Below are 25,312 nucleotides of genomic sequence, written 5' to 3'. Positions count from 1 at the left end.
TGACAGTTTGGACACTGATGTTGCTCAGAACAGGCTGGCTCAGCACTTTCCTCAGCCCCTTGGAAGAAAGGAAACAAAACAATGTACCTAAATTTTCTGCAGTGTCTAAACTGAGCACTTCCACCAACCACCTTCATGCTGACCACAAAAACTACACAGAAGTGGAAAGGACAACTAACCCCCAGCATGGTTCTAGTTCTCCTTTACTGACAAGACAGTAAAAGCTGAACTGCTCCACCTCAAGGTTATCTACAAATAGTGATAGCCCAAGCCCTCAACAGTTGTTTGGTGCCCAGCTTTCACTGGCATTCCACTGCAATGTAATGAAAAATCCTGCACATACCCTGCATTTTCCAGTACAGTAATGTAAGTAAAGCTGCACCTACATCCTAGGTACGGAGATGAAGATCTGGAAAAAAAGTATCATGTTAGCTGTGATCTTTCTGAGTAGGAAAACACAACATGAATTCTCAGTTCCTGAATGCAGAAGGAACTCAGATGGAATTTCAGGTACTTCCATGGACAGCTGGCTGTCAATTGCTGTGGCTCACTTTGGGAATTTCCAGAAGATATTCCAGAAGTAATTTTCTGGTAGATCTGGATTTTACCCTAGATTTTTGCAGGACAAATTATCTAAAAAATTCAATGATGGAAAAAGTAAATGTGAAGAAGCCAGAAAAAATAGCTACCACTGCAGGTACCTAACTGATGGGAAATAATGACTATATACATGTTCTTAATATGTAAAATACAATTTATTGTATTGAAGCCATTCATAAGTATCAACACAATGTTGTATGTTTGAAACAAACATCTTACTCATAAATACTATCTAGACATTAATTTTTGAACCAAATGTGTACAGTGTATTGACTCGATATTGCACAGTGAGCTCCAATGACTTTTCCATAGTGCATTCAGTCCATTACAGGGACAGTTTGCCACAAATATTGCAAAGCATAAGAGTGGACTTTTCCAAAAGAAAATAGATGAACTATTTCATTAAGGATGGGGGGCTGATACAGGTGTCACTGTCCTAGGTTTACTGCTTATGGATTCATGGAACCTAACGTTTTCATGAATGAGGAGGTTTTGGTTTAATACAGTTTTCCAAGAATTGTAAAGAAAAAAAAAATTCCCCACTTTCAAATAGAAAGAAAATATCAAACTTACAAGAACAGCCAACTCCAGTGACCAGGCTCACTCCAGTGAGCCTGTTTTCTCATTTCAATCCAAGTATAAATCATCTATTTGATCTTTTGAGAGATGCATCTCACCACTTTCATTTCAAAGGTCAGACCGTGCAAGCCCCAGCATTACTCCAGCACTTTGCTCCCAGAGTGCCTCTGCTCAGATTAGACTCAGTACCTGTCAGTACTCAGCAGAGTCTGACCCACTCCCTTCTCAATCGCTTTCAACATGTAAGAACAGATATAATTTCCTGAAGTTCTATAATGTAGCTGCACTTCAGCTATATCTGATTAAATCTTAATTCTGTCCACACCAGTGGAAGATTGCTGATAGAGTAAGAACTGTATGATTTGGCTGAACTTAAGACTGCTCTGATGTTGCAGAAGGACCTTAAAATGGGCATATACTCTCAATACACATTTAAGCTACACTGTCCAGCCAAAGTGGCATGAACTGATCAATATGCAAATAAGAATCATGATCATAGAATGACAATGACTGGCTTGGAAAAGATCTGACCATCAGTACAGCCAGTGCTTAGTGCTTAGCATGTAGTATCCCTTAGTGCTTAGCATGTAGTATTCTTTTAAGTAAAAGAAAATTCACTCACCAAGTGATACAATTAAAAATTTCTAAGAAACTACTGGTTAAGTATTACCTCATGATTATGTAAATCATGTTTATATCCCTCTTTGCAGCTTATCAGTGTGTAAATATTTAGATTCTTTCAGTTCAGGTAACAGAGATGAAAGACTTATTTCTATCTAAAAAGACAGTAGGAAAAAACAGGGATTGAAAGGATTCCTTTTCTGTACAAAAAATACATTTTTATGACAATAGCCAGTACCTTCACAGTAGCTCCTTTGCTCCTCTACTTACTACCAAGGTTCAGTCATCCATAATACTATCACAGAATACCAGTATTGTTTTTTTTTCTTCTCTTCATCACCAAAATTCAATTCACTACCACGGAATGTTTCCAAAGTCTTATGCTACATCCTGATAAAATCAGGATTTTTAATTTTTTTTTTTTTACTTTAAAAAGGAATTCAATTCATGCAAATAAATACATAATGTGCACTGATATACTCAATTCTATGATACAGGTGACTTTAGATAATTATAAAGGGACTTTTCTCTGAACTAGTTCTAATAAAAGAAGATAGTTTCAAAACAGAATTAGACACATTCCATTTTACTACTAGTTGATGTTTGCTATGTGTTCAAGCAGATCACACTACCTAGTTGTGTTAACTTGTGGGTTCAGTGTCACTCTTTTGCAGTGTAGTGAATAGTTGATTTTGAGGGGTAGCTTTTTAATGCAGTTTTTTAGTCCAGAGTGTCAGTCTTCATATGGTTCTGCATACAGAACTTCAGGTTAAGCCCAGATCTGTGGAGAGAAAGTTGAGCAATTGTTTATGATACTGACCATTTTATCAAATGTTTAATTTAAATTCGGCAATGCAGTCAGATTAGTGGTACTGAGCATCAGCAGCAGTGATATTATTTAACCCATAAATTCAAAACATAACAGTTCTGGCTAGCACTGTGCCCATGGGGACGCTTTTATTTGGATTTTATGTTCATAGGAGTTTATGTCCTCATTAGTCCCTCTAGTCACTTTTCCTGTAACAACCATCCTCCCTCACACCACCCTCTTTTTAAACAATCAAGCAAACAATGAACCACCCCAAGTGGGTGCTTCCAGTACTTACTCTCAGAGTGTGGTCCCAGGAGCCCGAGCAGAAGGCGGTCCCATCGGGAGAGACCCGCAAAGTGCTGACACGATTTTCATGTCCAAACAGAATGGACACACGGGACCCTTTCAGCACATCCCAGACATTTATGGTGTAATCGTTATAGCCTGCAAACAGCAGGCGACCTACAAAGAGAATGAGATTTTTCACAGTGAGGTCTTGAGTAGATAACACATCTTGCCTGTAGCAAAGGCCTTCTGCAGGACACACATCACCCAGGGGACCACAGCCCGGCTTTCCAGTGCCACCCTCCACAAAGCAAGCCCTGACTAGTTGTGCTCCTGTCAGATGCCCCTGCTCCATTGCTGAGCCATCCACACTAAACGCTGAACCAATTAAAACTAATGAGTTGAAAATACAGTTAAAATACAGTTAATTACATAGCATCTCTTCAGTCATCAGGGATGGGAGATGACTCTCAATCACAACAGGCTGGAAAAGCACTTCAGCAGCTAATGCACTTTGCACAGACTATACACAAGAAGTTGAATACAAATGGTTGAATGATTAGTGGGCAATTTGGTAAGTGATTCATTGCCCCCAATAGGACAGGCTGCGGTGCTTGTGACTCTGACAGAGACATTTGTCCCAGGCTGAGGGCAGTTCACCACCCACTTATCCCCAGGCAGGGTGACTGAAAGAGCTCTGCATTGGTGCAGAGGCAGGAGAGAGAAAAGTCAAGCTCCAGATCTGTAATGAAAAACGGTAGTACCCCTGTCTTCATACTGCTCTGACATACTTTTACTGTCTATTAATCATTTATTATCCTTTTAAAAACTATTTATGTAAGTGCACTTAATAGCCTAGTTACATTTCATGTTTCCTTTGAAATGTTTTTAATCATTATATTGTGAAATTCTACTCCAGCTGTAGTTAGTGGCAAGACATTTCCTGCCTTTAGTAGGGTCAGGAAAATATTTTTCATTGCTACAAGAAAGCAATAGCCAGATAGGTTATTTAGAGACTAATTATTTTTACAGAGGCAAAAAAGGCTTCCATGCATTAAAAGTTTCTTTTGGTACTTAGCATTACTTTTAGTAACAAATACTTTATCAAATTCAACTGGCAAAATTTGAGTTCCCTTTGAATCCCAACAGTAAGATAACCTCCAAAGTTCAGGTCTCACCGCTGAGAGAGAAGTCCACACTGGATGCTCCAAAAATGATGCTCTCTTTGGAATAAATTGCTACTTCTCTGTCTGCACGGAGGTCATATAAACGACACTAGGATTTAAAAAAACAACACACAGGCCTCAGCAAAGGCTGGAGTCAGTGGCTACTGCATTTCATTGAATAAAAATGGGAGTGGGAAACCACAGCCCAAGGGACATCCTGGGAAACAGCTGCTTGCTTGCCTTTTTTCTTTCTGCTATCTCTATCTGCTGTAACTGGGACTCCTCTGGAGTCTAAGAGGGGTCTAAGCAACACAAGGCTGTTTTGTATAAATTGAGTGAAGAACTTGCTTTTCCAAGCCACTTCTCTAAGCCTCCTGCCTGTCCTGCTATAGAGATGAATGGCAGGCTTCAGACTGTGGCTGCCCACTGAAAGTCCCCCCATCCTCTGGCTTCCCCACTGTAGTTTCCTACATATTAGGGCCTCCTGCTGCTTGGGGGGCTTGGGGGTGTGCTTGGAGAGACAGTATCTAAAGACAACAGTTTAGCCACAGGTGGAATCTAAGTGAGAGAGGAGTAAATCTCTTGCCCTCTTTGAGGACACAGACCACATGGCATAGAGAGTCACTTGGCACAGGGAAACCTTGATGGTCTGAGTAACACAGGATAACAAATAGCCTTCCATGAGGCCTCTCTGTATGAAAAACCTATATGAAAACAACTCAAATGAAATAATATATTTTTATACAGATCTTTGATTTTCATTTCTAATGGAAAATCCCCAATCATCTCCACAACCTGCACTTCCTGGCTTTTAACATTTGCCTGCATATTTAGGCTTGTTTAACATGGAAGTAATATATAGTCTGAGCAGACTTCATTGCCATGAAGAACAGCAGCCAGTTAGCCCTGAAATAAAAATGCATTTTTTAAACTATTTGAACTGAAAACCTTCCCCAGTAAGTTAAGTTTAAGCAAACACTGGCCAGGTAAGTCTTAGTATTAGCAAACCTTACTATTGAAAAATGGTAGGTATTCAAGCCTGCACATAAAGGAGTGTCTGTTTCATTTGCAGGATGGTGTGGAGCTGCCAGGCATGTAAATTCCAGGTCTCCCAGTGCTCCACACTGATGAATAATTCCATCAGGCTGTCCTGATAGGGAGTTTGGGTCACCATAGGTGACAATACTGCCATGTGAGCACACTTTTATGGCTTCTTTCCATACAGTCAGGATTATCTGTTCCTCAGAATCCCTAAGTATACAAATCAAGTCAAGGATACCGGTCAGTGTATCTGTCCCTAACACTGAAAACACCAAGAATGAAGCAGATGGAAACTGCTAAAAGCTCTGTCAGAAGTATGGAGACAGAATTTCCCATTCTCCTGCTCAAGTCAGGAGTGTCAGTAATAGTTAAGAGAGAAAAACCCCATCAAATAAATTAGTAAGCACAAGAGCCCAGAGCCTGTGGTATCTGGCATAAAAAGAGAGTGCTCTCATTGGAATTTAATGATGGACTATTTCTCTACCTCACTCCCTCAGCATCTCAAGTGCTCACAGTACTGCATTCGAACGTGCAGAGAGTCACTGGGCTCACCACAGAGTTGGAAGTATTAATTTATAATTGCAGCTTTGAAGACCTAAAGGCAATGTACATTCTCTCCAGAAAAGCCTTGGAAGGTCCAGTGAAGACAAAGGGAATCTTTCTGTTGAGTTTAGCTGGTACTGCAGCAGACTCAAAACACGCTCTGAGAGCGGAGTACTTTAGGAAGAGTCATGTGACAATATGTGATGTTTGAATAAACAGGAGAAACAAGGTGCCAGGTGCTTCCCAAACATCTGTTCTTGAGTTACACTTAACTGCCAGCTCGGTCCCCGCAGGGCTGTCCTACAAGCACAGCCTGGTCCCCATGGGGATCCACCAGCTGCAGCAAAATTCACCAGCCCTGCACTTCACCCAGGAGCTTGAAGACACGATGAGGTAAGTGGTATTTTGCATACAATGTGCTGACTAAAATTACCTGTTAATACATAAACTGCCCCTCTTAGCAGCTTGTTCCCAGGTAAGTAAGCTGCAGTAAGAGTTATTGTATCATCTAGAATGACTTGGATGTGGTGACTCATCTGAGTAAGTGACTCATATCTGAGTAAGTCAGGCTGACAGGGAGATGTACTTGGCCAAGGCTACCCTGGGGCTGTGCTCCAGGATGCACAGGGCTGTGGAGGCCAGCTCAGCAGGTCTGCCCACAGCTCCACGCTGAGCCCACAGCCCCTCTGCTTGCTGGGATGTGTGCATTCGTATGTGGGTTCCCCCATGCCCTTGCACTGTGCTGTTCCTTCTGACACAAGCTGCACCATTTAATACGGTTCCTCCCATGCTGTGACCAAGAACTATACAAAGCCAGATCTCTTCTACTACAACAGTTTTGATCATGAAACTTCAAAGCATAAAAAATCTGAAATTAGTATTTGGACAGTATCTCATGTAGAACAGTTTGCAGAGGTGACCTACAAAGCATTACTAGATTCTTCCTTATACCATTTTATATATATATTTAGAGAGAGAGAGAGAGAGTATAATAGAGTATATATCATATTATAACATTTTTATTTCTGCAACTTTGGTGTCACAGGCTCAGTTTAGTCACCTAAAAGCCCTCTCTGGATGTGGCCTAGTCTTTTAGGAAAATCTGACTTAGGAAGTAACAGAACTTCCCTAAATTAGGTTGTGGAATTAACATACCGTGGCATCATCTGATCCAGAGGCAAAAGCATCACCACTTGGGTAATATCTGTGCACGAGTGAAAAAAAGACCAGAACACATTACATGCTTGGATGAAGTCAGTCTTCAAAAATAGAACCAACGCATTGCTCAGGATCACAAATGTGTCCTCTCCCAGAAACATACTGACCTGACACTGTTGATATCTGAATCGTGGGTTTCAAATGACTGGATGCACTGACCGGACCGCATATCCCAGACCATGGCTTTCTTGTCACATCCCTAGGAAGACAAAAAAACAAAACAAAACAAAAACAAAAACCCAGAAACAAACAAAAACTACAGTTATGCAAATGGAGACATTCACCTCTCAGTGACTGAAACATGTCATGAAGCCCAGCAACGCTCTGAACATCACACCTCCAAGCCTGATCACTGTCTGTACTGGTATCCCCAAGCCTGCTGCAGTTGCGGTCAGGAGCAGAGTGTGCCAGGAAGACTGGGGCCTCAGCTGAGCAGCACAGAGGTGAGGCAGGCCTGGGGGTTTGTGCAGGTTCCATACTAACCAGCACTCACAGCCCTGCTGCCATACCTGTGTCTGCAGTCCCAGTGTGCCACAGAGCTGCAAAACTGACTCATTCCCTTACCACTTAACATCCCCAATGTAAAATATTAATACCCAGCATTTAAAGTTTTATAACTAATCCTTTTCATACACTGAAATAGAAAATTAAATGTGTATCAGGATGGTCTCTTGCCCAGCCTCCTACCAGAGTTAACCCCTGCCTTGCTCTGTACCCACATGCTCAATGGCATGGTTGGGATGAGAAAAAAAGCATAGTAAGCAGCATTTCATCTCATGGTTAGGCTCTAATCTGCCCTTCCAAGCTGTGCTCTGAAAAGGTCATTTAACACCTGGTGCTTGCTGTGAGGCGCTCAGCACCCTGAATCCTTTGGGCTAGGGGCTTTGCCCAAGTAGTCTGCAACATCCTCAGGGCAGGAACTATCTCCTACCTGTAGAGCCATGATAGTAATTGTGGTGACATAACAAGAACGTAGACTTTTCTTCTAAGTCTGACTTTAATAAACATGAGCCTGTTGAGGAGCAGGCCATAGGTAGGCTCAGCTCCCAGGGGCTCAGCCTCCCTGAGTCTGTGTGGGAAGCACAGGACAGGGCTGCTGCTTATGCCCATCTAGCACGTCCTGCCCAGCAGACCATGCCATGTACCTTATTTACTTCTAAGCATATATGATTACTAAATGATTACTAAATGAACAGTCTCTTCACAATTCACATCTTTCTCATTCACTTGTTAACATGAAATCCCATTTTCTTCTCACTAATGATGTCATTATTTAAAAGAGGTAATGTTTCTTTGTACCAACTTATGTTTTCTGTGCAGGGGAAACCAAACAGGACAGACAACATTTGGGATTCAGCGTATTTCCCTCTCAAGTCCCACCACAGCCCAAGTCCCAGCCTTCAATACTGTTTCCATGTGCACTGTTCTTACTGACCTCTCTGGGAGTTTGGGGGCAAGTCCCATCTGACAAGCTGGTGCTTTAACTCCCAAGGTTTTGAAGGAGAAACCAGCAACCACCTGCAGAGAGATGGGCCCCCTGAGTGCTATCCAACTCAGTCCAAGGAGCAGTGCTCAGAGAGCACTGAGCACAACAGCCTGATTGGCAGCCCTGAGCTCACCCAGGGGGGCTGGTTAAATGTAACAGCACCCAGTCTGCATGCTGATGTGTTGGCACTCTTTATTCCAGCCACAGGTTACTGTATTACGTAGGCAGCATACATAGGGAGTCTCTCTATGCCACCATACCTTCAGGTTGCACAGTTTTGGCTACACCTGCATTGACATGACTTAAGGACAGAAGTGGCATTTTGCATGTGATTAATTAAGCAAGTCCCTGTAAGCATGGACATGCCCAAGCTGCAGCATGAACACAAGTACAACATACTCTGTTAGCAGCAGCAGCATAGCTGCTTGTGATTCTTTGCCCTATAATAAGCTGAGCTGTTCCCAGGGAGAATGAATCTATCCTTTCTGGGAAGCAAGCTCAGTGACAGCAAAGCTCAGCAGGAGCAATGCACTCGATGGAATTAGCTTTCAGTCACGCTTCTGAGCAGCTGTGCTAGCAGCAGGCAAACTGGGCCAGTGTGCTGGACACTGCTCCTGCTGGGCCAGCCAGATTTGACAAAAGAGTTGTAAGAAGGTATTTTTATTGTGTAGGGATGGGACCATGACTTTAAGCACAAGTGAAATCCCCTAATCCATGGTCAGGACCCTCTGGCAAAAGGGCCACTTCCACCAGCAAGCACAGGACCATCCCTAGGCCAGTGCTGGTGGTGCTCAGAAACCAAGTACTTTCAGAAAAGTTACTGGTAGCAACCTGCCTTCACAGCAAGAGAGGTCATCTCTTGGCTCCTGCACACTCATCTTCGATGTGGGAAAGACCAGGACCACCTTGAAAAGGAGCTAAGTCCCATCCCACTCACCTTTATGCCTTGCCTGCCTCACTGCCAGGGCATGACTGCCGAGCAACGATCCTTTAGCAGCAGGACAAGATTTGCAAGATGCTTTGGGTACCTTCCCACACCAATCCTGCAGTCCCAGTGTGGTCTGTGTGTTCTACTGGGCCAGGACAGGGATTGGGTAGTGCTCAACTGACAAAGGGGCTTTAAGTGCCTCTGATACCACTGGAAGGCACAGGGGACTCAGCAACAGCTGAAGATGTGGCCACACCTCATCTCCCAGCTCCAACTTGTATGGTTTAGCCAGCATCCAAACTACCCCTTGGCTTCGGGGGAGCGGCTGAAGGACATAGCAGCACGCACATTATTTGCAGCCCCACTTCAATGCCCTGAGCAGCCAACTGGCACACCTTGTCCAGCTCCAGAGAGCTGCATGAGAAAGGAGCCATGTGTGGGAATTCATTGGCTGAGCTGGGCTCCTATCCACAGAGCTCATACCTCCACTGCTGTATGAGCCCACTGCTCTAATTCAGCCTTTCCTAGGAGAGGTGTTGTTTTGATCCCAGGCTGGATTGCTTTGGTGTGGACTGGCATTTGCTAAGTAAGCAGAATTGCAGTCAGACTGGCTGGGTGGGTTTGACCCCACAGTCAGGGGTTTAATTTGCTCCAGCTTGGAAAATGTGCTTGCAATGAGGGGATTGCACTGGGGCTTCCAACACATACTTCAGCACTCAGTAAGATCGTGAGTCTCCTGCTTTGCTGCTTTTTCTCTTCCACATTCCTTGATTTTATATTACAACAAGAAGGTCCTGCTTACCCCAGAGACAAATGTATTTCCCGTTTCAGAAGGGGCCAGGTCCAGGCACAAGACATCAGCTCCATGACCATGGAAACTCTGCAGAAGCTGCCCACTCTCAACATCCCACAGAGCACAAGTTCCATCGCCACTTGCTGTCAAGATCTACGGGATGTGGCAAGGAGAATCACAACAGAAAAATCAGCAGATGATCTTCAAATTCACAAACAACTGACATCCTACACAAGGACAGCTTTAATTTAATGAAATATGCAACAAATCAGAGACACAAAGCCAATGTGAATCTAAGCACAGTTTATGTCTTTTATTTTTAAGGAAAGAAGTTAGAGTGGATAGTTGTATTGACACATCTATACCTACAAAGTATTTCCACAGTGGTCACTTTTGTACTGTGGGGTTTGGAGAACTGATAGTAGTAAGGATCTCCTGGTGCTTCCATATCCTCCAAAAAGCAGGTGGAACCAGAGTGGCATTCCTGTCTGCCCCTGTGTGTAACTTTATCCATTCCATGCTGGAATTCAACTCACATAAAGAGAACTGCTGGAGTTAAGTATACCTGCTTAGCTCTTTACATGGTTTGTTTTTTTTTTTTTTTCTGCTTGAAATAGCCAGGTGAAACCAAATTAATTTGGCTTAAGACATGGATTTTCTGAAAGGGAAATAAGCCTGTCTAGACATTTGTTTAGTAACTCCATCACCTCTCACTTGTCTAAAACCATTTGTGCGAAAGGCCTTGAACACACACTGACTGAATGCAGCTTGCAGCTTCCCTCATCTGCTACAGCGCTTGCAGAAAGCACATGTGATCAGCACTTGTTATTGTGGCTAAATCCTGATACTCAGTTGTACAAATTTTCCCCTTGGCACCTAAAGCTGTTATGCAATCATCAGTTCTGTAGGTTGAAAGGGTCCCTGTGCACTGGTGTGGAAGGAGCCAAGGGTGAACTGAGGAGGGCTCTCAATCTTGTACACAGGTTTTTCTCATGGTCTGTGAAGAAACTCAAGGGATCACCGTGGGTAATTAGAAGTTAACAAGGAAATACTCTTCAAGAAGAAAATGAACCACACAATCATGAAACCATTCACAGAGTTGCATAAAGGCTAAACGCTGAACACATGACAGATGCTCCAAAAACTCCTCCCATAAACAGAGGTCTGCAAATCTGTAGAACAGACTGTTCCGAATCCTGCAGCAGAGAGACATTAATACTCTGAGATGATAATAGCAGAAGAAAGTCCTGACTTGTTTTTCTGGCCAGCTTTTGAGCCTAGATCAATGAACTTCTCTGTTCTGAGGAATATTTGTACTTGGCTGAGGAATGAAGACTTTCAGCTCTGAGGATTTGCTCTTGTAATAGCTTCTTAGAAAGATACGAGGGGATATAGACTCAAGTAGCTAAAGGTGTAAGGGAAGGGTCTGTTGGCAGCAAAGAGGTCCAGATCATAGCATTTTTCTGTAAGCACTGACTCAGATTTAGGATATTGCTATTGAAAACCAAATCAAACCAAACTAAAAAAATCCCCCAAAAGGCCAAACCCAGAAAGGAATTAATTTGTGATTAATCTTTGCGATTAGATGCTGGCTTGCCACAGGAGGGGCTCTGGGAGAGTATACTGGGAGTATGGCTGCCTGCCCTATGCAAAACACTTGAGATCCCAATTAACTGTTGCTATTAATACACACAGAGCACTGTCACGTGGGGAGTATTATCACACAGCAGAGCTGCAGATACCTAATTTAGGAAGTGAGGCTCCCCAGCTCTCTGCACGCTGAGACAGAGGGAAGCTCTCTCTGGCAAGTCTGCTACAGGGCTCCGAGAGCAAGGTGTGTGGGCTGCCTGGCCCTGCAGCTCAGCACGGCATGGCCCAGCCAGGAAGATGGTAAGCAATTAGCATAAGATCCTCTCTTTCAGCACCCACACAGCCCAAGAGTGGCTTTAATCAGCAACAAACCACCCCCAGATCTCTTCTCTTTCCACTGCATTGCCAGAGGGTCACCACTAAACCATGTCCCTCAGCACCATATCTACAGGTCTTTTAAATACTTCCAGGCACAGTGACTCCACCAGTACCCTGTGCAGCCTGTTCCAGGGCTTGACAACCATTTCTGTGAAGAAATTGGTCCTAATTTCCAAACTGAAGCCCTCCTGGCACAACTGGGGACATTTTCCTCTTATCCTATTGTGTGTTACTTGGGAAAACACGGGCACACCAAATTCTGCACTCCTATCCTGCCTCTAACACCTCTGAGAGAAAACCCAACTGTAGTTTAAGAGAACAGGCAAGGCAGAGCAGCAGCATTCACAGCACCTAGCAGAGGGTGCTGGGTGCTGTGGGTGCACTAGGCTAGGGAACACCTCTGCCACATGGTTGGTCTGCTCCAGGACAGATGCCACATCCCTTGGTGACACAAGTTGGGAGAGCAGAGCTATTTCGCATGTAGCTGGGAAAGCTGTTCCACAGAGTTTTTTTTTGCAGTCTGCACCCTCAGAGTTGCTGAATAATTTTAACTTTGATGCTGTTGTGTATAAGGAAAAGATAAGAAATCTGGAATTCTCTAGGATCCCCTACACAACAGTGTCCTACAGAAGCTTGGCCAAACCACTTTCTTGTGTTTGTTTCAATGATAACATTCATGATCAGTTATAAACCTATCAATCCCAAGAAAATTTAAAGTCATCAGAAAAATCTCTGAATCATTGAATATCAAGCACCTATATCCACTATAGTTGTATTTAACAATAGTAACACATTATCTTCAATGACAGTGCAGTTTGCTTTATTTAATATGGAGAAAAAAGACCTAACTTTCATTTCATAGATTTTAATCACAACACAAATAGGTATGGATGAGAGAATACTGCTTTTCTATCTCACCAGAAACATTCCACTCAATTTAGCCTGCTCTCATTATGCAGAGTAAGGTCAGGGCTAAGTAAGCCTGAGTGCATCACTTGTTTCCATGGCGATGGACTTAAACTAGCACCTCAGAGCCATTTACAGATACCATAGAATGACAAACAGCAACACACATTTGGGCATCCCATGTCTAGAAATAGAAGCAATGCGAGCTGATGTTTGCTTCAGAATTGCTCCAGTATCTGGAAGAACAGAGCAAGGTATTCCCTTCCAGCAGCTCTGCTGACACAGACAGCAATGAAAATGCTCCGTTCTGCCACTTGTTCTGCTGCAGAGCTTCACTGAGCAGAGCTTCAATTAAATTTAAAAACTAGAGAGGACAAGGGGATTATCCTGGTTCCTTTCATCATATTTCATGTTCCTAGAGAAAGAGATCTTTGAGACATTCACTACAGAGGAAGGCTGGCCTGGTCTCAGAAGATCTGCACTTATTTCCTGCTTAAACGTTCTCCCCCACTGTGTGCCTTTGTGCTCCAACACCCCTGGCTTCTAGATGAGGACAGCACCTTTCCCTCCAGGGAACACACCACTGTGTATATGGACAAACCGGCCTGGCCTTCTCCAAGCTCAAATACCTCAGTTAGTACAAACAAGAAATACTAATAATGAAAGCAAAAGCAAAGCTGGACAGACATCCAGGAACAAAGCGGGCAAACAACAGTCTCTGTTGTCTGGCATAGCAGGTACCCAGTCTAGACCCAGCCAAACTGGGTTTTTAACCATTTGTATTAGTTTGGTCTCCCAAAAGCACAAGCCAGCACAGACCCAGTGAGCAGAGAACACACAGGTACCAGTGAGCTCCCTCTGTAGAAGCGACAGGGCTCTGCAGGGGTGCAGGCATGACAGCCTGGCCATGGGCTGTGAGAAGCATGTCCTTCTGCATGGGGCAGGACAGCTTCTGTCCCCAGCAAGGGTTTTCCAGCAGCCCCTGCATGGGGCAGGACATGGCGCTGGATGCCCCAGGTGCAAGGAAGGAGTGCAGCTCATGTTAGGTGTTGCTGGATGGTGAGCAGTGGGTAGAGAATGCATTTACCTGCATGTCTGAGTTAGTGAAGCTGCAGGCAGACAAGTAGTTTGTGTGCATTGCAACTGATTTCTTCTTTGCAGCCATATTTTCATTTTTGTCAAATGTCAGAGGGTACACAGAACACTTGTTGTCCAGGCCACTAAAGAGAGCAATATAGCAATAACAGAGAGAAGAGAACTGGTTAAAACTGCAACAACAAAAGGCAAGTGGTGATAAGAAGGAAACCACCTGTCAGAGTTGTGCTGCCAAAGCCTCACAAGTACCGACTTCCCGGTATTGTGCTGCCTGGGATCTCCCTGCACAGGGAAGCCCCAGCTGCCTCACCAGGCTGGCTGCTTCACAGAGCTGGAACAGCTGCGCCTCTGTATTTTCTACCCTCATCAAGTTTATAAATGGCACCGAATGAAACCTCATGAAAGTATAAACTTAGAGGTGACATAGCAGTCACCTCGGGTTAATGTTTCACATATAGCCAAACTGCCATTTTTCTGTTGACATCCATCAATGTGAGCAATTTAAGCAACATTACTTATCTACCTTCATAAATTTGGCCTAACTCCTTTGGAAGAGATGGTACAGCAAACAGTGGGGGTGAAGACAGGGCTTTTAGAAGAGTTTGGGGAAAAGGCAATAGAAGCACTGACCTCTCTAGCTGGTGCACCCCTCCTAGACAGTTGCACCAATTAAGGTGTGTCTCCCAGGCCAGATGTGAGACTCTTTTCTAAAGGGTCTGACTTGCAACTGACCCATTTCTGCAGTTGTGGCAGATCAGCCCTGCCCTGGTTCCTGGGATCTGGCCCAGGTGCTGGGTGCACAGCACCTAACTGACAGCACCACAGAAATATAATTAGGTAGTGCAATGTGTATATGCCCTCCCTCCCTCTTTTGTAAGTGTGAAGACAGAGCTCTATTGCAATTCTTTGAATTTGAGTCAAAAATATACCATTTGAAGAGTCCCCCTCCACATAACACTTATGGAGCCTCCCTGTCTCAGTCTGCTGCTTTCTACAATTGCAAGCTGCAAAGCCTCCCTTTGTTCCCTTCTCTTGCCCCAAGCTTGCTTTCTGTCTGATCCACCCAGTCCCTTTTTAAAAGATGTTTGACATCATCTCATCTCTTTGCTTTCTTCCTTGCATAAACTGATTTTTTTTCAGACCTGAGTCCTCAGAAAACTTGGAGAAGGTTATCAACGATGGAGCTACTTCTCCCCACCCCATCTTGACAAGTTCTATTCACGTGCTGTTAATCATCAATCACTAACCTTCTCTACGTCGCAGAAGAAAGAGTGCAAAGTAAGAAGAGAGTTAAAACCTCTCTCCCTTAGAAGATACATCCAACACATACAACCAAACTGTAACAGGGAAGTTGCACACATGCAGAGTTCCTAACCCATGATATAAATGCTGAAAGAGGATCATTTTCCATGCTTACATGTCATTGCACTGAAGTCAGTGGAGATAATGTGTATGAGCCATTATGGGAACAGAAGCAGAGGCCCTGAATGTAGTCCTTATATATGCAATCAAGGCACGCAAACTTCTATCTGTCAGCATCTGAAGGCATTGGGAGACCACTACAAATCCATTTTCTCTGTTTGAGTAGCTGTGGAAACTGGAAACTTACCCACAAGCAATGGCACATCCAGACGGGGCATATGCACATGCCATCACCCAGGTACATGGCATCGTCACTGCATGTTCCTGAAACACAGCAGCTCTTTAAACTGAGATGTCACTGTCTCACTGATCAGTGTAAGCAAAGCAGTATGGAATACTAATTCTGTGGCACATTCTTAGGGTCAGTGGAAGATATAAGTGTTTCCCCCAGATACAACTCACACGTAAGGCAGAGGGGACAACCCTTAATGCAGAACCCAGCAGAGCAACAGGAGAATGGGAGTCCCTCCTGAACATGTTTCCACTTTATTCATAAGCCCCAAACTGATCACAGAGCATGCTTTGAGTCATTCAGTGCTGTAAAAGGTCCCCACTGCTGCATGTGAAAAAGGGAGTTACAAACAAGCTGGGTTTTCTCAGCTGTGTGGAGCCGAGTGAGGCAAGGCAGCCCTAGCAGGGCTTGGAGGAACAGCAGAATCATTTCCCAGGGAACACCACAGCTGAAGGACCCTGGGTAACCACACATGGCACCTGGTACAGGGTTACCCATGAAGGGCCTTTGTTTTGCGTGCCGGGCTTTGCCCTAAGCTGGGAGCTCTCCTTGTCAGTCAATAGGCTGGATCAGAGCCTCTTGCTGGAGACTGTGACACACTCCAATGCCCTAACACTGACCTAGCTCAGAAACATCTCAAAGGAGGTGGTTTGCTCTAGATGCCCTGACTTGAGCTGCTGGTGGAAGTCTCCATGTTATCTCATCATCCCACTGCCTCCTGTGACATCTGTGAGCCCTTCAGCTCTCCACCTTAATCCCACCATCATCTGACCCTGGTACAGAAATCTGGCTTTTGCTTAGCTTTCACACACCTTGTTCGTAGTGAAGGAATCCCACACGATCACTTTCCCATCCTAAAAGAAAGCACACAAACAAGAGAGAGAAAGTGAGGCCTTCCAGAGACATGGCTGTCACCCTACCTCACAGATCTGGGGAAAACTCTGCTGCTAATTTCCATCCCCTAGTCTGTTATCTCATGGAAACTTTTGTCTCCATTTTAACAACAGCACACTGGTCACAGTGAAGCACTGAGGGCACATTCTTCCCTAGTGCCAGTTATGTCTTTGATCAGTGGACCACCTCCTCAGGAAACTGCCACTGGTGAGCCCTCACTTGCCTCCTTTCAGGCATGATGTGTTTCTCCCAGCCTGTAATCGCCACCTGCAACGCTGGCTACCTCTCCCAAGTGAGATGTCAGTGGCTCAGTGTAGGGTCTTACAAATACAAGAGGTGACCTGTACTGCAAATCACTTGCTAAGTTAACAGCACTCATACGGATTATTTATGGATATGGCACTATTTATGCATCCTCCTTCCCCTGTGTTTTTCTGCTTTTCCCTTCTCACACTTGCTTAACCTTCATTATCCACGGACACAATCTGCTAAATAGCCATCACAAGCACCCTTCACAGACAGCAACATAATCACCTTGTGTTTAGCAGGCACACACATATCAGCTACTTTGCCTTATGTATGTAATGTTTATCCTTCCCCCATCAAGAAAGTGAGGTTTAGTACTGAGCAAAAATTGCTGTAGTACCTGGACTAAGTTCTTAAGAGTCAAAAATGCAAAAATGCAGTACAACTTGCCTGTTCAGCTTTCTGATCTACACACTGACATTTTAACCTCTTTGAACAAATGTGCTCTTAATTATTTACAATTCTTCTCTTTGCTGAGATCACCATGAATGGTAAAAACTCACAGTAACCGAAGGTGGCTTGCAATGCAGATTGTCTATTTTTATCCCTCAAGTGAGACCCCTGACAGATTTCATATGGGTCAGTGAACAGCTGTGAGATGCAACAAGCTCATTCACTTACCATACTGGGCTCAGGATGAACCAGGGGATCTAAAAAGTAATTATCTCATTACCTCCTCTAGCTCATGAGACTGGTCTTGAGCAGGTGTTAGGACTGTTTCTCAAAATGCCCAACTAAACGTAATTTTAGCAGGATGTTTGAGGCTTTTAAGGTTGCACCAATCATAGACTGCTTAAGAAATTTCTTTGCACAGAAATCTCTAGAAGAACTAGTATTTATTCCTTTTTCCTGATAATTTTCTCTAAACACATAAACTGAAATTGCTACTAAATATTTTATCTGTAAATAACAAGGAAATAAAAGTGGTCTCAGATAAGTTCTCTCTGTTCCACTGCAGTAGGGAGCATGGGGAAAATATTTAGGGTTTTAGCAATGATGTAGCAATGATCTGACACTTGGATTCATGCTCTCTGAACAATCAAGTTGCCACTAAACTGCTTTAAGTGCATCTGGAAAACACTTACTTTACATGCAGGTATCATCTGCAAAGAGTGGTGCACAGTACAGCCAAAGGATTCGTACCATGCCCAACAGTAACTCTGAAAAACATCTGCCCAACAGCATACCTGGGAAGAGCTCACAATCCTTCTCTTGTCTTTGCACCAGTCCATACAGAGAACTTTATTTCCATGGCCCTTCAGGGTTCTCCTGGTCTTCATCACAAATTGGCCCAGTGCCTCCACACGCTCTGCTACCTGGTGAACTGCAAACAGGTGATGGTTAGAGAGCCCTCTATCAAAGCTCTGCCCTGGCAAATCCCTGTGTTTATGACTAATGTCACTGGGAGGAATTAATCTGTGAAGTTTGAGGGCATGCTGCATGCCAGTGAACTCTGCTTCAGAGCTGGCAGGTGGTAAAACTAAGGCAGGCAATATATTAACATATACACCAGATAGAGGTAAGAATGAATTTACTCAGGGCTTGAATTCAGCAGCTGAAGCTCTTACAAACCACGACACTCAAGCATTGTAAACAGATGCTTGAAACAGATACTCTCTTTGCCCCCCTTTATTGGGAAATCCTCAGTCTGAATGAGACTTGAACATACACAGACAGCCTCTAGCCTAACACATGCCTCAAGGTACTCATCAGAACTGAAAATCACTACTGGACCTTGGAGGAAAAATCATATAAAAGAAGAGGGCAAGCACCAAATCTCCAGTGTTTCAATGGTAAAGCTCTTGTTCTGGATGTGAGACTCCCAGCTGTGAATCAGCTCTGACAGCACAGCACTGATGCAGGGTGACACAAGTACTAGCCACTGATCCTGGAGACTTCTCTGCTGTACCATCCTTTCTGGTGTCCTGGGGCTCATTAAGGGCCAGGACACAGCTCTGGGTGAGCAGGGAAGCTTGGCATCTTCATTGGAAGCGTGCTACTCAGCTTCTCAACAGTATCTACGTATTCAGCGCTTCCCTGTGTTGTGTTTGTCCACGCTGAAACCTAAGATGATCCAGCTGCTGTCAGCTTACAGGGCAATGCCTGACTCAAACTTTTTGAAATAAATGCAGAAGCTCAGATGCTTTAATGAACTGATGGAACAAATCTTAAGCTTTTCAACGCCATGCTAGAGGCAGAGTTCTACATCCTACATGACAGGTGATTGCTCTGGAAATGCATTGCTGCTCCAACCTTTGTCACTTTTCTAGAGCTGTGAGAAAGCTCATGGCCTAGGAAGAGCTGTCACAGCAAGACAGCAGGCATCCTGAACTTTGAGATCGTTCCTTGGCATAAGGTCAAGGGAGCAATTTCTGCCTAAGACAGAGACTGGCTTCTAATGGATTTGCTGGATTCTAGCTGTGCCAGAATAACATTCTTACCTGAAATCTCTGCTTGACCAGTCTCAACCAGCCAGAGGACAAGTACTGTCCACCATCCCTGACAAATGGGCCACACCACCTCTGATAGAAGATCAAAAGCAAGTTTCTGAGAAAGTACCATATAAGCCCACTGAGGAAAAGATACATTTCCCCTACTTTTGCCCATGGAAATCTGCCAAATGACCCAATCAAAAGAGACGAAAACACAGGACAGGGGATTATTACAGCATCTGGAAAGATTTGTGTCCAGAACATATCTGAAAAAAACAAACGTTTTGCAGACAAAGGACAAAGTGTTTCCATTATGTCAACACAGCCGAGACTCTGTGGAATTGGCTGGTTTAGCCTTACTGATTCTCTCAGGATGCTTATCTCCAACCACAGCCATAATAATCCTGCACTCACCCAGCACAGGTTTTACAGTCAGATAATTATTTTGAAGCATTCTTGCATTTATTTCAAGATAGCTCAAAATTATGCACTTGGGCAAGTAGATCAGGTAAAGCTACTAAGTAGCTTGAGTGGTTTTACAAAGGTCCAGATAAAACAGGCTTTTTTACTAAAACAAATTGTTTGGCCTAAACAGGAGGTGTGGGCTCAAGGCTGATACTATTGTGTCTTTGATCTTTCCTGTGCATGAAGTCATTTGGTTCTAATGGTCTCAAAATATTATGGATTGCATGGACAGAACAAACTGTTCTGTTTGTATTCTTTTATGTATTCTAGTTACACATAAAGTTTTAAGCAATAGAATTGAATCCTCAAAATGGTGTGATTGCAAATCAAATGCACGTTTGGTATTTCCTTTGTCCACATTTTTGGGAGCTGCTGTTCAAAACCAGTTGAACAAATAAGGGCAATCCTAGTTCAGCCAGCTGTTTGTTTTCGGAACCATAGAGGGAAAGTCATGATCAGAGCAAAAAAAAATTGCAAGAGATACAATTTTAGACTAGGGGGGAAAAAAGCCACACACAAAAAAAAAAAGCCACAAAAACCCCACAAACAAACAAAAAAACCCACTGAAAAAAAAAACAACCAACACAAAAACCCCACAGAAAAAACAACACCAGAAGAGATGCTTTACTCTCAAATCTCTGCAGGAATAGTTCTGGAGGCTAATTTAAGTGCAAGCAAGCTCTGATAGAGAATGAATGATATAAAATACCATGAGTGAGCATTGTTCTACAGCAGCAGCAGACTTCTCAGAAATCATGTCATGGCTGTGCAAAACAGCCTTCCAACACACGTTTACAGATTTCACGTATGACAAAAACATAAATATCCTAAGACTGTCAATGACACGTCACTGTTTCGCTGTCTCTGCAATCAGAGGTAAAACTCTCAGTGAGCAACAATGCATTTAAGAATATGTTTAAGATGTCTACTGAACAGAGGCCCACTACTTCTGATGCAGAAATTTTATTGTAGGAATATGATGATTTATGGAATGTTTCTTTAATGAGGCCATACCCATTTGTTTAATGAATCCTATTAATAGGACACTCATAAGATTGTCTTAGACAAGAAAATGTGTTTTCCCCAGGGAAAAATAAACAAAAAAACCCACAAAAAAAACTTTTAAACCTCTTCAACTTGAAATTTAAGAATATTTGCCAGTCCCTCAATCTTATCAAACACTAAGAGCTAAATCACTGGATACAGGCTGATTCCTTTTCAATGTTTATGGCATGAAAACAGAGGAGATGAACATTTTAATGATCGACTAATATTTCTGATAAAATGAGCTATGGGACTTCAGAGGAATACAGCAATTTACACGTCTTCCTCAAAAAATCCCCCTGCAATTTATTGTAGCATATTAATCATAACAATAAAATAATAAAAGTGTATTTGTATTTCAGGACAGATGAATTAATACCTATTTGAGAAGCTCCATTAAAACAGGCAGCTTATTTATTTTCCTGAGCAGGGGTGGGAAGGCAGGGCTGAAATCTGTCGTTGCTCTTACGTTAACCATAGATCTTGAAACTGCAGCTGATCAGGGTGAGCTGTGCATTGACAGCTCGAGCATTGACTCCCCCGCACCTCTGAATCAGCACTGGACCCCTGAAAGTTGTTTCCTTGGCAGAAGAGGGGGAGGAGCAGCTGGTTTGGGAACCAATGTTCCTCCTTAAGCCCCTCCATGGGATGTGTCACCATCCTTACCCTTCCGTGCCTCCCCCCACTCAAAGGCGGTGCAGTTGCGTGTGCGCAGCCCGAGCCAGGCCAGAACCCCCGCAGCCGGGGCGGTGCGGGGCGATTCGTGATACCGCACACCCTAGGAGGCTTACACCGCCTGCGCTCCCCAGCCGCTGCCTCTGTACCCCGGCGCGGCCCCATACTGCGCTGGGCTGCAGCAAGCATGGACCACCGGCTGTCGTGACACCGGGGAGCCGCTCTCCCCGCACCCCGAAGCTGGACGCCAGCCTTCCCTGGGCAGTCGGGACCGGCTGTCAGGCGCGCTGCCCTTTGGGGCGGCAGCAGCACGTTTTCCGGGCTCCCCGGCGCGGCCAGGCCCGCGGAGCCGGTGGTGCGGCGGCCTCGCCTGCTGCCCGGGGCAGCCGATGGTGCCCGCGGCCCTCCGCCCCGGCCCCACTCACGCTCCACGTCGTGCAGCTTGGCTCGCTCCTCCTCCAGCTTGCCCTTCAGGCTCTCGGCCTCATTTTTCAGCGATGCCAAGGTCTCGTTTTCGTGCAGCCCCTCGGTTGCCATCTTTGCAAAGGAAGCAGGGAGAGACGAGATGAGAGCGGGAGGGAGGAGGAGTTTGCCCGCCTGGCTCTCAGGGATGCTTCCGAGGCTCCTGCTGCCTCAGCAACGGCGCCGGAGCCGGCCCGGGCTCCCTCCCCCTCCCCATGCTGACGTCCATAGCCGGACTGGATGCTCTCGCAGCCCGGTGTGCAGCCAGCACCTGTCCTGACACCCATGAGAGCCAGCAGCCCCTGATCAGCCCTGCTGCAGAAAGGAGCACGGCAGGCTTAACATCCAGCGCCCAGCCTCCATGCTGACAGCTGAGACCAGCCTTGCCTCCTGCCGCCCTCCTACCCACAGGCTTCCACCAGCAGGTATCCACTGTACATCCCAAGCCATTTCCACAGCCCACAGACTCCATCTCCCCAGAAATACATGCAAAAAGGTGTTTCTGCATTGTACCAAACCTGTATGTACCAGAAGTTCGACAATGGGGGGGGGGGGGGGGGGGGGGGGGAGAGGCAGGGGGAAAGGGGGGTGAGAAGAAAAAAAACAACAGTCATTAGTCACCCCAACATCACTTTAAAATATAAGACTGGAAAGACAGATCCTGCCCAGACTTTGCAAATTGTAGCTTAGTGCCATCATTCCCTAATACTCCTATGGGCATGGGAAGCACTAGGAGACTTGGTCACTCAGATGGCCTTTGGCTCTGTTCCTGTGCCAGCAGGACAGATGCAGTGGGGTGAACTCTTCTCTCTACTGTTTTGAATTTCTCATTTTTCAATTTTGTGTTATCAGGGTTTCTTTTGTTTTTCTTCCTTCCCTTAAACATGCCACCTCTTTCCCTTGCACACAGATAAGCACATTAAGGTCTGTAGCCTTGCCAGCCTTTGTAAAGGTTTCCAAAACCCCAAAAAGAACGAAGAACACTCCTGTTTGGTGTTGGTGTGAGCCTGTGCACAACAGCATGACTCTGCAGGCTGAGCTCAGGTGCAGATCTGGAGTGTGTGCTGGGTGGGCACATGATGCAGCTAACACTTCCAGAGAAGAGCCACAGCACATGGCCTTACAGCTTTTTGTTCCCTGAGAGTTCCTTGGAAAATGTCCTCTTATTACAATAACTGTCCTTGAGCTACACAGAGTAACTTTGCTCATACTAACTCCCATTGTCTCCCTTTAGCCAGAAAATAGACAATCTGACAGCCATTGTTCAATCTGGAGCTGTGCCAAGATTGGAAAGGGAGATATGAAAATACATGTTTGCAGCTGTTGTTTAGACTCTGGGCACATCCTGGACATAGAGAGGATTTTGGAGAAAATAAAAGTCCTTTCCCATACTGGCCTTAGCTTCAGTGTCACTGTCCAACCAGGTTGCATGGGCAGAACTGTTGAGCTCTTCATTGTCACTGGAGGCTGAATTCAGGCCCTCATTTGGCCATGAGTTACTTCACTGGAGCATCAAATGCAGCAGTGGGATACATTCCCAATCTTCTCATTGTCCACAGAAACTGGTGTGATCTACCTCCCCTAGCCTAATGGTCATACAGACAACCCTGAACTTGATTTTGAATCCTGAACTGAAGCCCAATCTGCCAACAAGCATTGCTCACAAGAAGCCTAACAGGCTGTTAGGTAATGACACAATTCTCCTTGAAGTCTTAATCAGCTTCCACCTAGCAGCTGTTTCAATTGGTAAGAGTTTAACTTTGATAACACAAATAATAAGGAGAAAGTTGCAGGAACTGTAAATAATAAACAGCCAGTTTCCAGCAATTCCAGCTGAGTTTATCAAGTCATGCAAAAATTTACTGGATAAATAGCTTTTTATAGGCTGTTGGCCAAGAAGAACCTGAACAAAGAAGCAAATTCAAAGTCAGGAGAAGCAAGTAAACTGGGAAGGAACTGTCTTTTGTCTTGCAGTCACCACATGTAAATTTCCTCCTAAACAATGTAACACATGAGAATGTGCTGCATCAGCCAGTGAACTGTACACACTGCACCACCTACAAACAACAAATCAGTGCTCTCATCTGCATGTAAAATAGAGTTTTATAAACACAGCTAGTTAAACCTTTTAGCATTCCTGGGAGATCATTTGTTTCTGACATTCAAATACAACAAACTATTGGACCCCACTCAGTTATGATAAAGACTGGTTCTGGGGAGGAAACAGTGAAGGATGTCTTCTACAACTAATAATACACAATGCTCCAGGAATATTAAAAAATAATCCAAGTGGGACCATAATCAGGATGTCAAAAATCTTAAGTTTACAAAAGGAGTTCTAGAGACCAGCTGTTCAGTAGCCATGTAGGTTCATGACCTTAGCTTTGTATTTCCTAAAAACAATCCCACCATGATCTCTCTAAACAGCACTTCCTACCAGGAGAATGGGATATCACCAGAAATCGATGGAGTTTAGAAGGCCTCCAATACCATCCCTTCTTCATGCAAGTATTCTGGTAGAACCTGCTGGTCAGGCTAGCAAGCTTGCTCATCTCCCCCATTACCACCTTCTGTGGTGATGCACACACATGGTGACAGAAGATGCTCCAGTCCTGTGCAGCCTTCTCCAACCTTATCCTCATTGTAGCTGCTTTCAGCTCTCACCCAAGTACTGCACATTGCATACAAAACAGCACGGTCTTAGCATGAATATGGGCCACAAATAAGATCTGCCAGCACTTCACTTGTGTATCATTTTTACTGAGGCAGACTAGATGAACTGCATATCCCTGAGTCATTAGTGAATCAGTTTCATGCAGTGGTTTCACCTTTTGTTAAATTCTGTTACAGATAACGGGAAACACTCTAGATCATAGGCCAAGCAAACTTACACACATGTACCTCAGCACACAGTTTAGACAGACACATAACATTTGCACTACTGAAGAATATTGTACCCTAGAGGAAAAAACCTTGTGGCCATTTTCAAATCAAGAATCATAAAAAGTATCCTTGACTCCCAGGGCCACCTCTGTTGCAGGCTCATGGCAACACCAGGTGTCTACAGAAGTGTCTGGCACTCTGTAGGCCTAGCAATGTTCATTTGCTGTCCAGAAAAATCCAACACAACAGCCCATTAGTACATCCAACCCATTTTTTTGCAGCCTTTCCACTTTCTGGCTGATAACATCAGGAACATACCATTTCCACACATAGTGAGCAGTAGCTGAGTTGTTCTGATTTGATGTAAACAGCCCTCAGGGGCTTCTCTTTGAAGCACTTGTCACATGGACCAAATACAACTGCTAAAAAGGTCTGGTCACACATCTCTGCAGTTCAA

The 25,312-nt window shown here is 44.4% G+C and overlaps 1 protein-coding gene across 2 annotated transcripts; it reads right to left on the bottom strand.

The window, feature by feature from the left end:
* Window positions 1-774: 774 nt before the first annotated feature.
* Window positions 775-25,299, bottom strand: GNB5 (G protein subunit beta 5). Of its 2 annotated transcripts, XM_054388229.1 has the most exons (12): window positions 25,174-25,299; window positions 21,936-22,047; window positions 18,082-18,218; window positions 16,507-16,548; window positions 15,650-15,726; window positions 14,033-14,165; window positions 10,081-10,224; window positions 6,972-7,063; window positions 6,802-6,850; window positions 4,075-4,171; window positions 2,907-3,073; window positions 775-2,581 (listed from the first exon to the last, which is right to left on the bottom strand). In XM_054388229.1, the coding sequence occupies exons 1-12, from the start codon at window positions 25,297-25,299 to the stop codon at window positions 2,570-2,572; spliced, it is 1,188 nt and encodes a 395-aa protein (XP_054244204.1). In that variant the 3' UTR covers window positions 775-2,569. The 2 variants fall into 2 exon arrangements, with proteins under 2 accessions (XP_054244204.1, XP_054244205.1); XM_054388230.1 differs by lacking the exon at window positions 25,174-25,299 and having other exon boundaries at window positions 21,936-22,117.
* Window positions 25,300-25,312: the final 13 nt, after the last annotated feature.

Source organism: Indicator indicator, chromosome 16 (assembly GCF_027791375.1).
Source record: "Indicator indicator isolate 239-I01 chromosome 16, UM_Iind_1.1, whole genome shotgun sequence".
Lineage (NCBI taxonomy): Eukaryota > Metazoa > Chordata > Aves > Piciformes > Indicatoridae > Indicator > Indicator indicator.
Note: the sequence above shows the minus strand (reverse complement) of the source record. Positions and strands in the feature narration are given on the sequence as shown.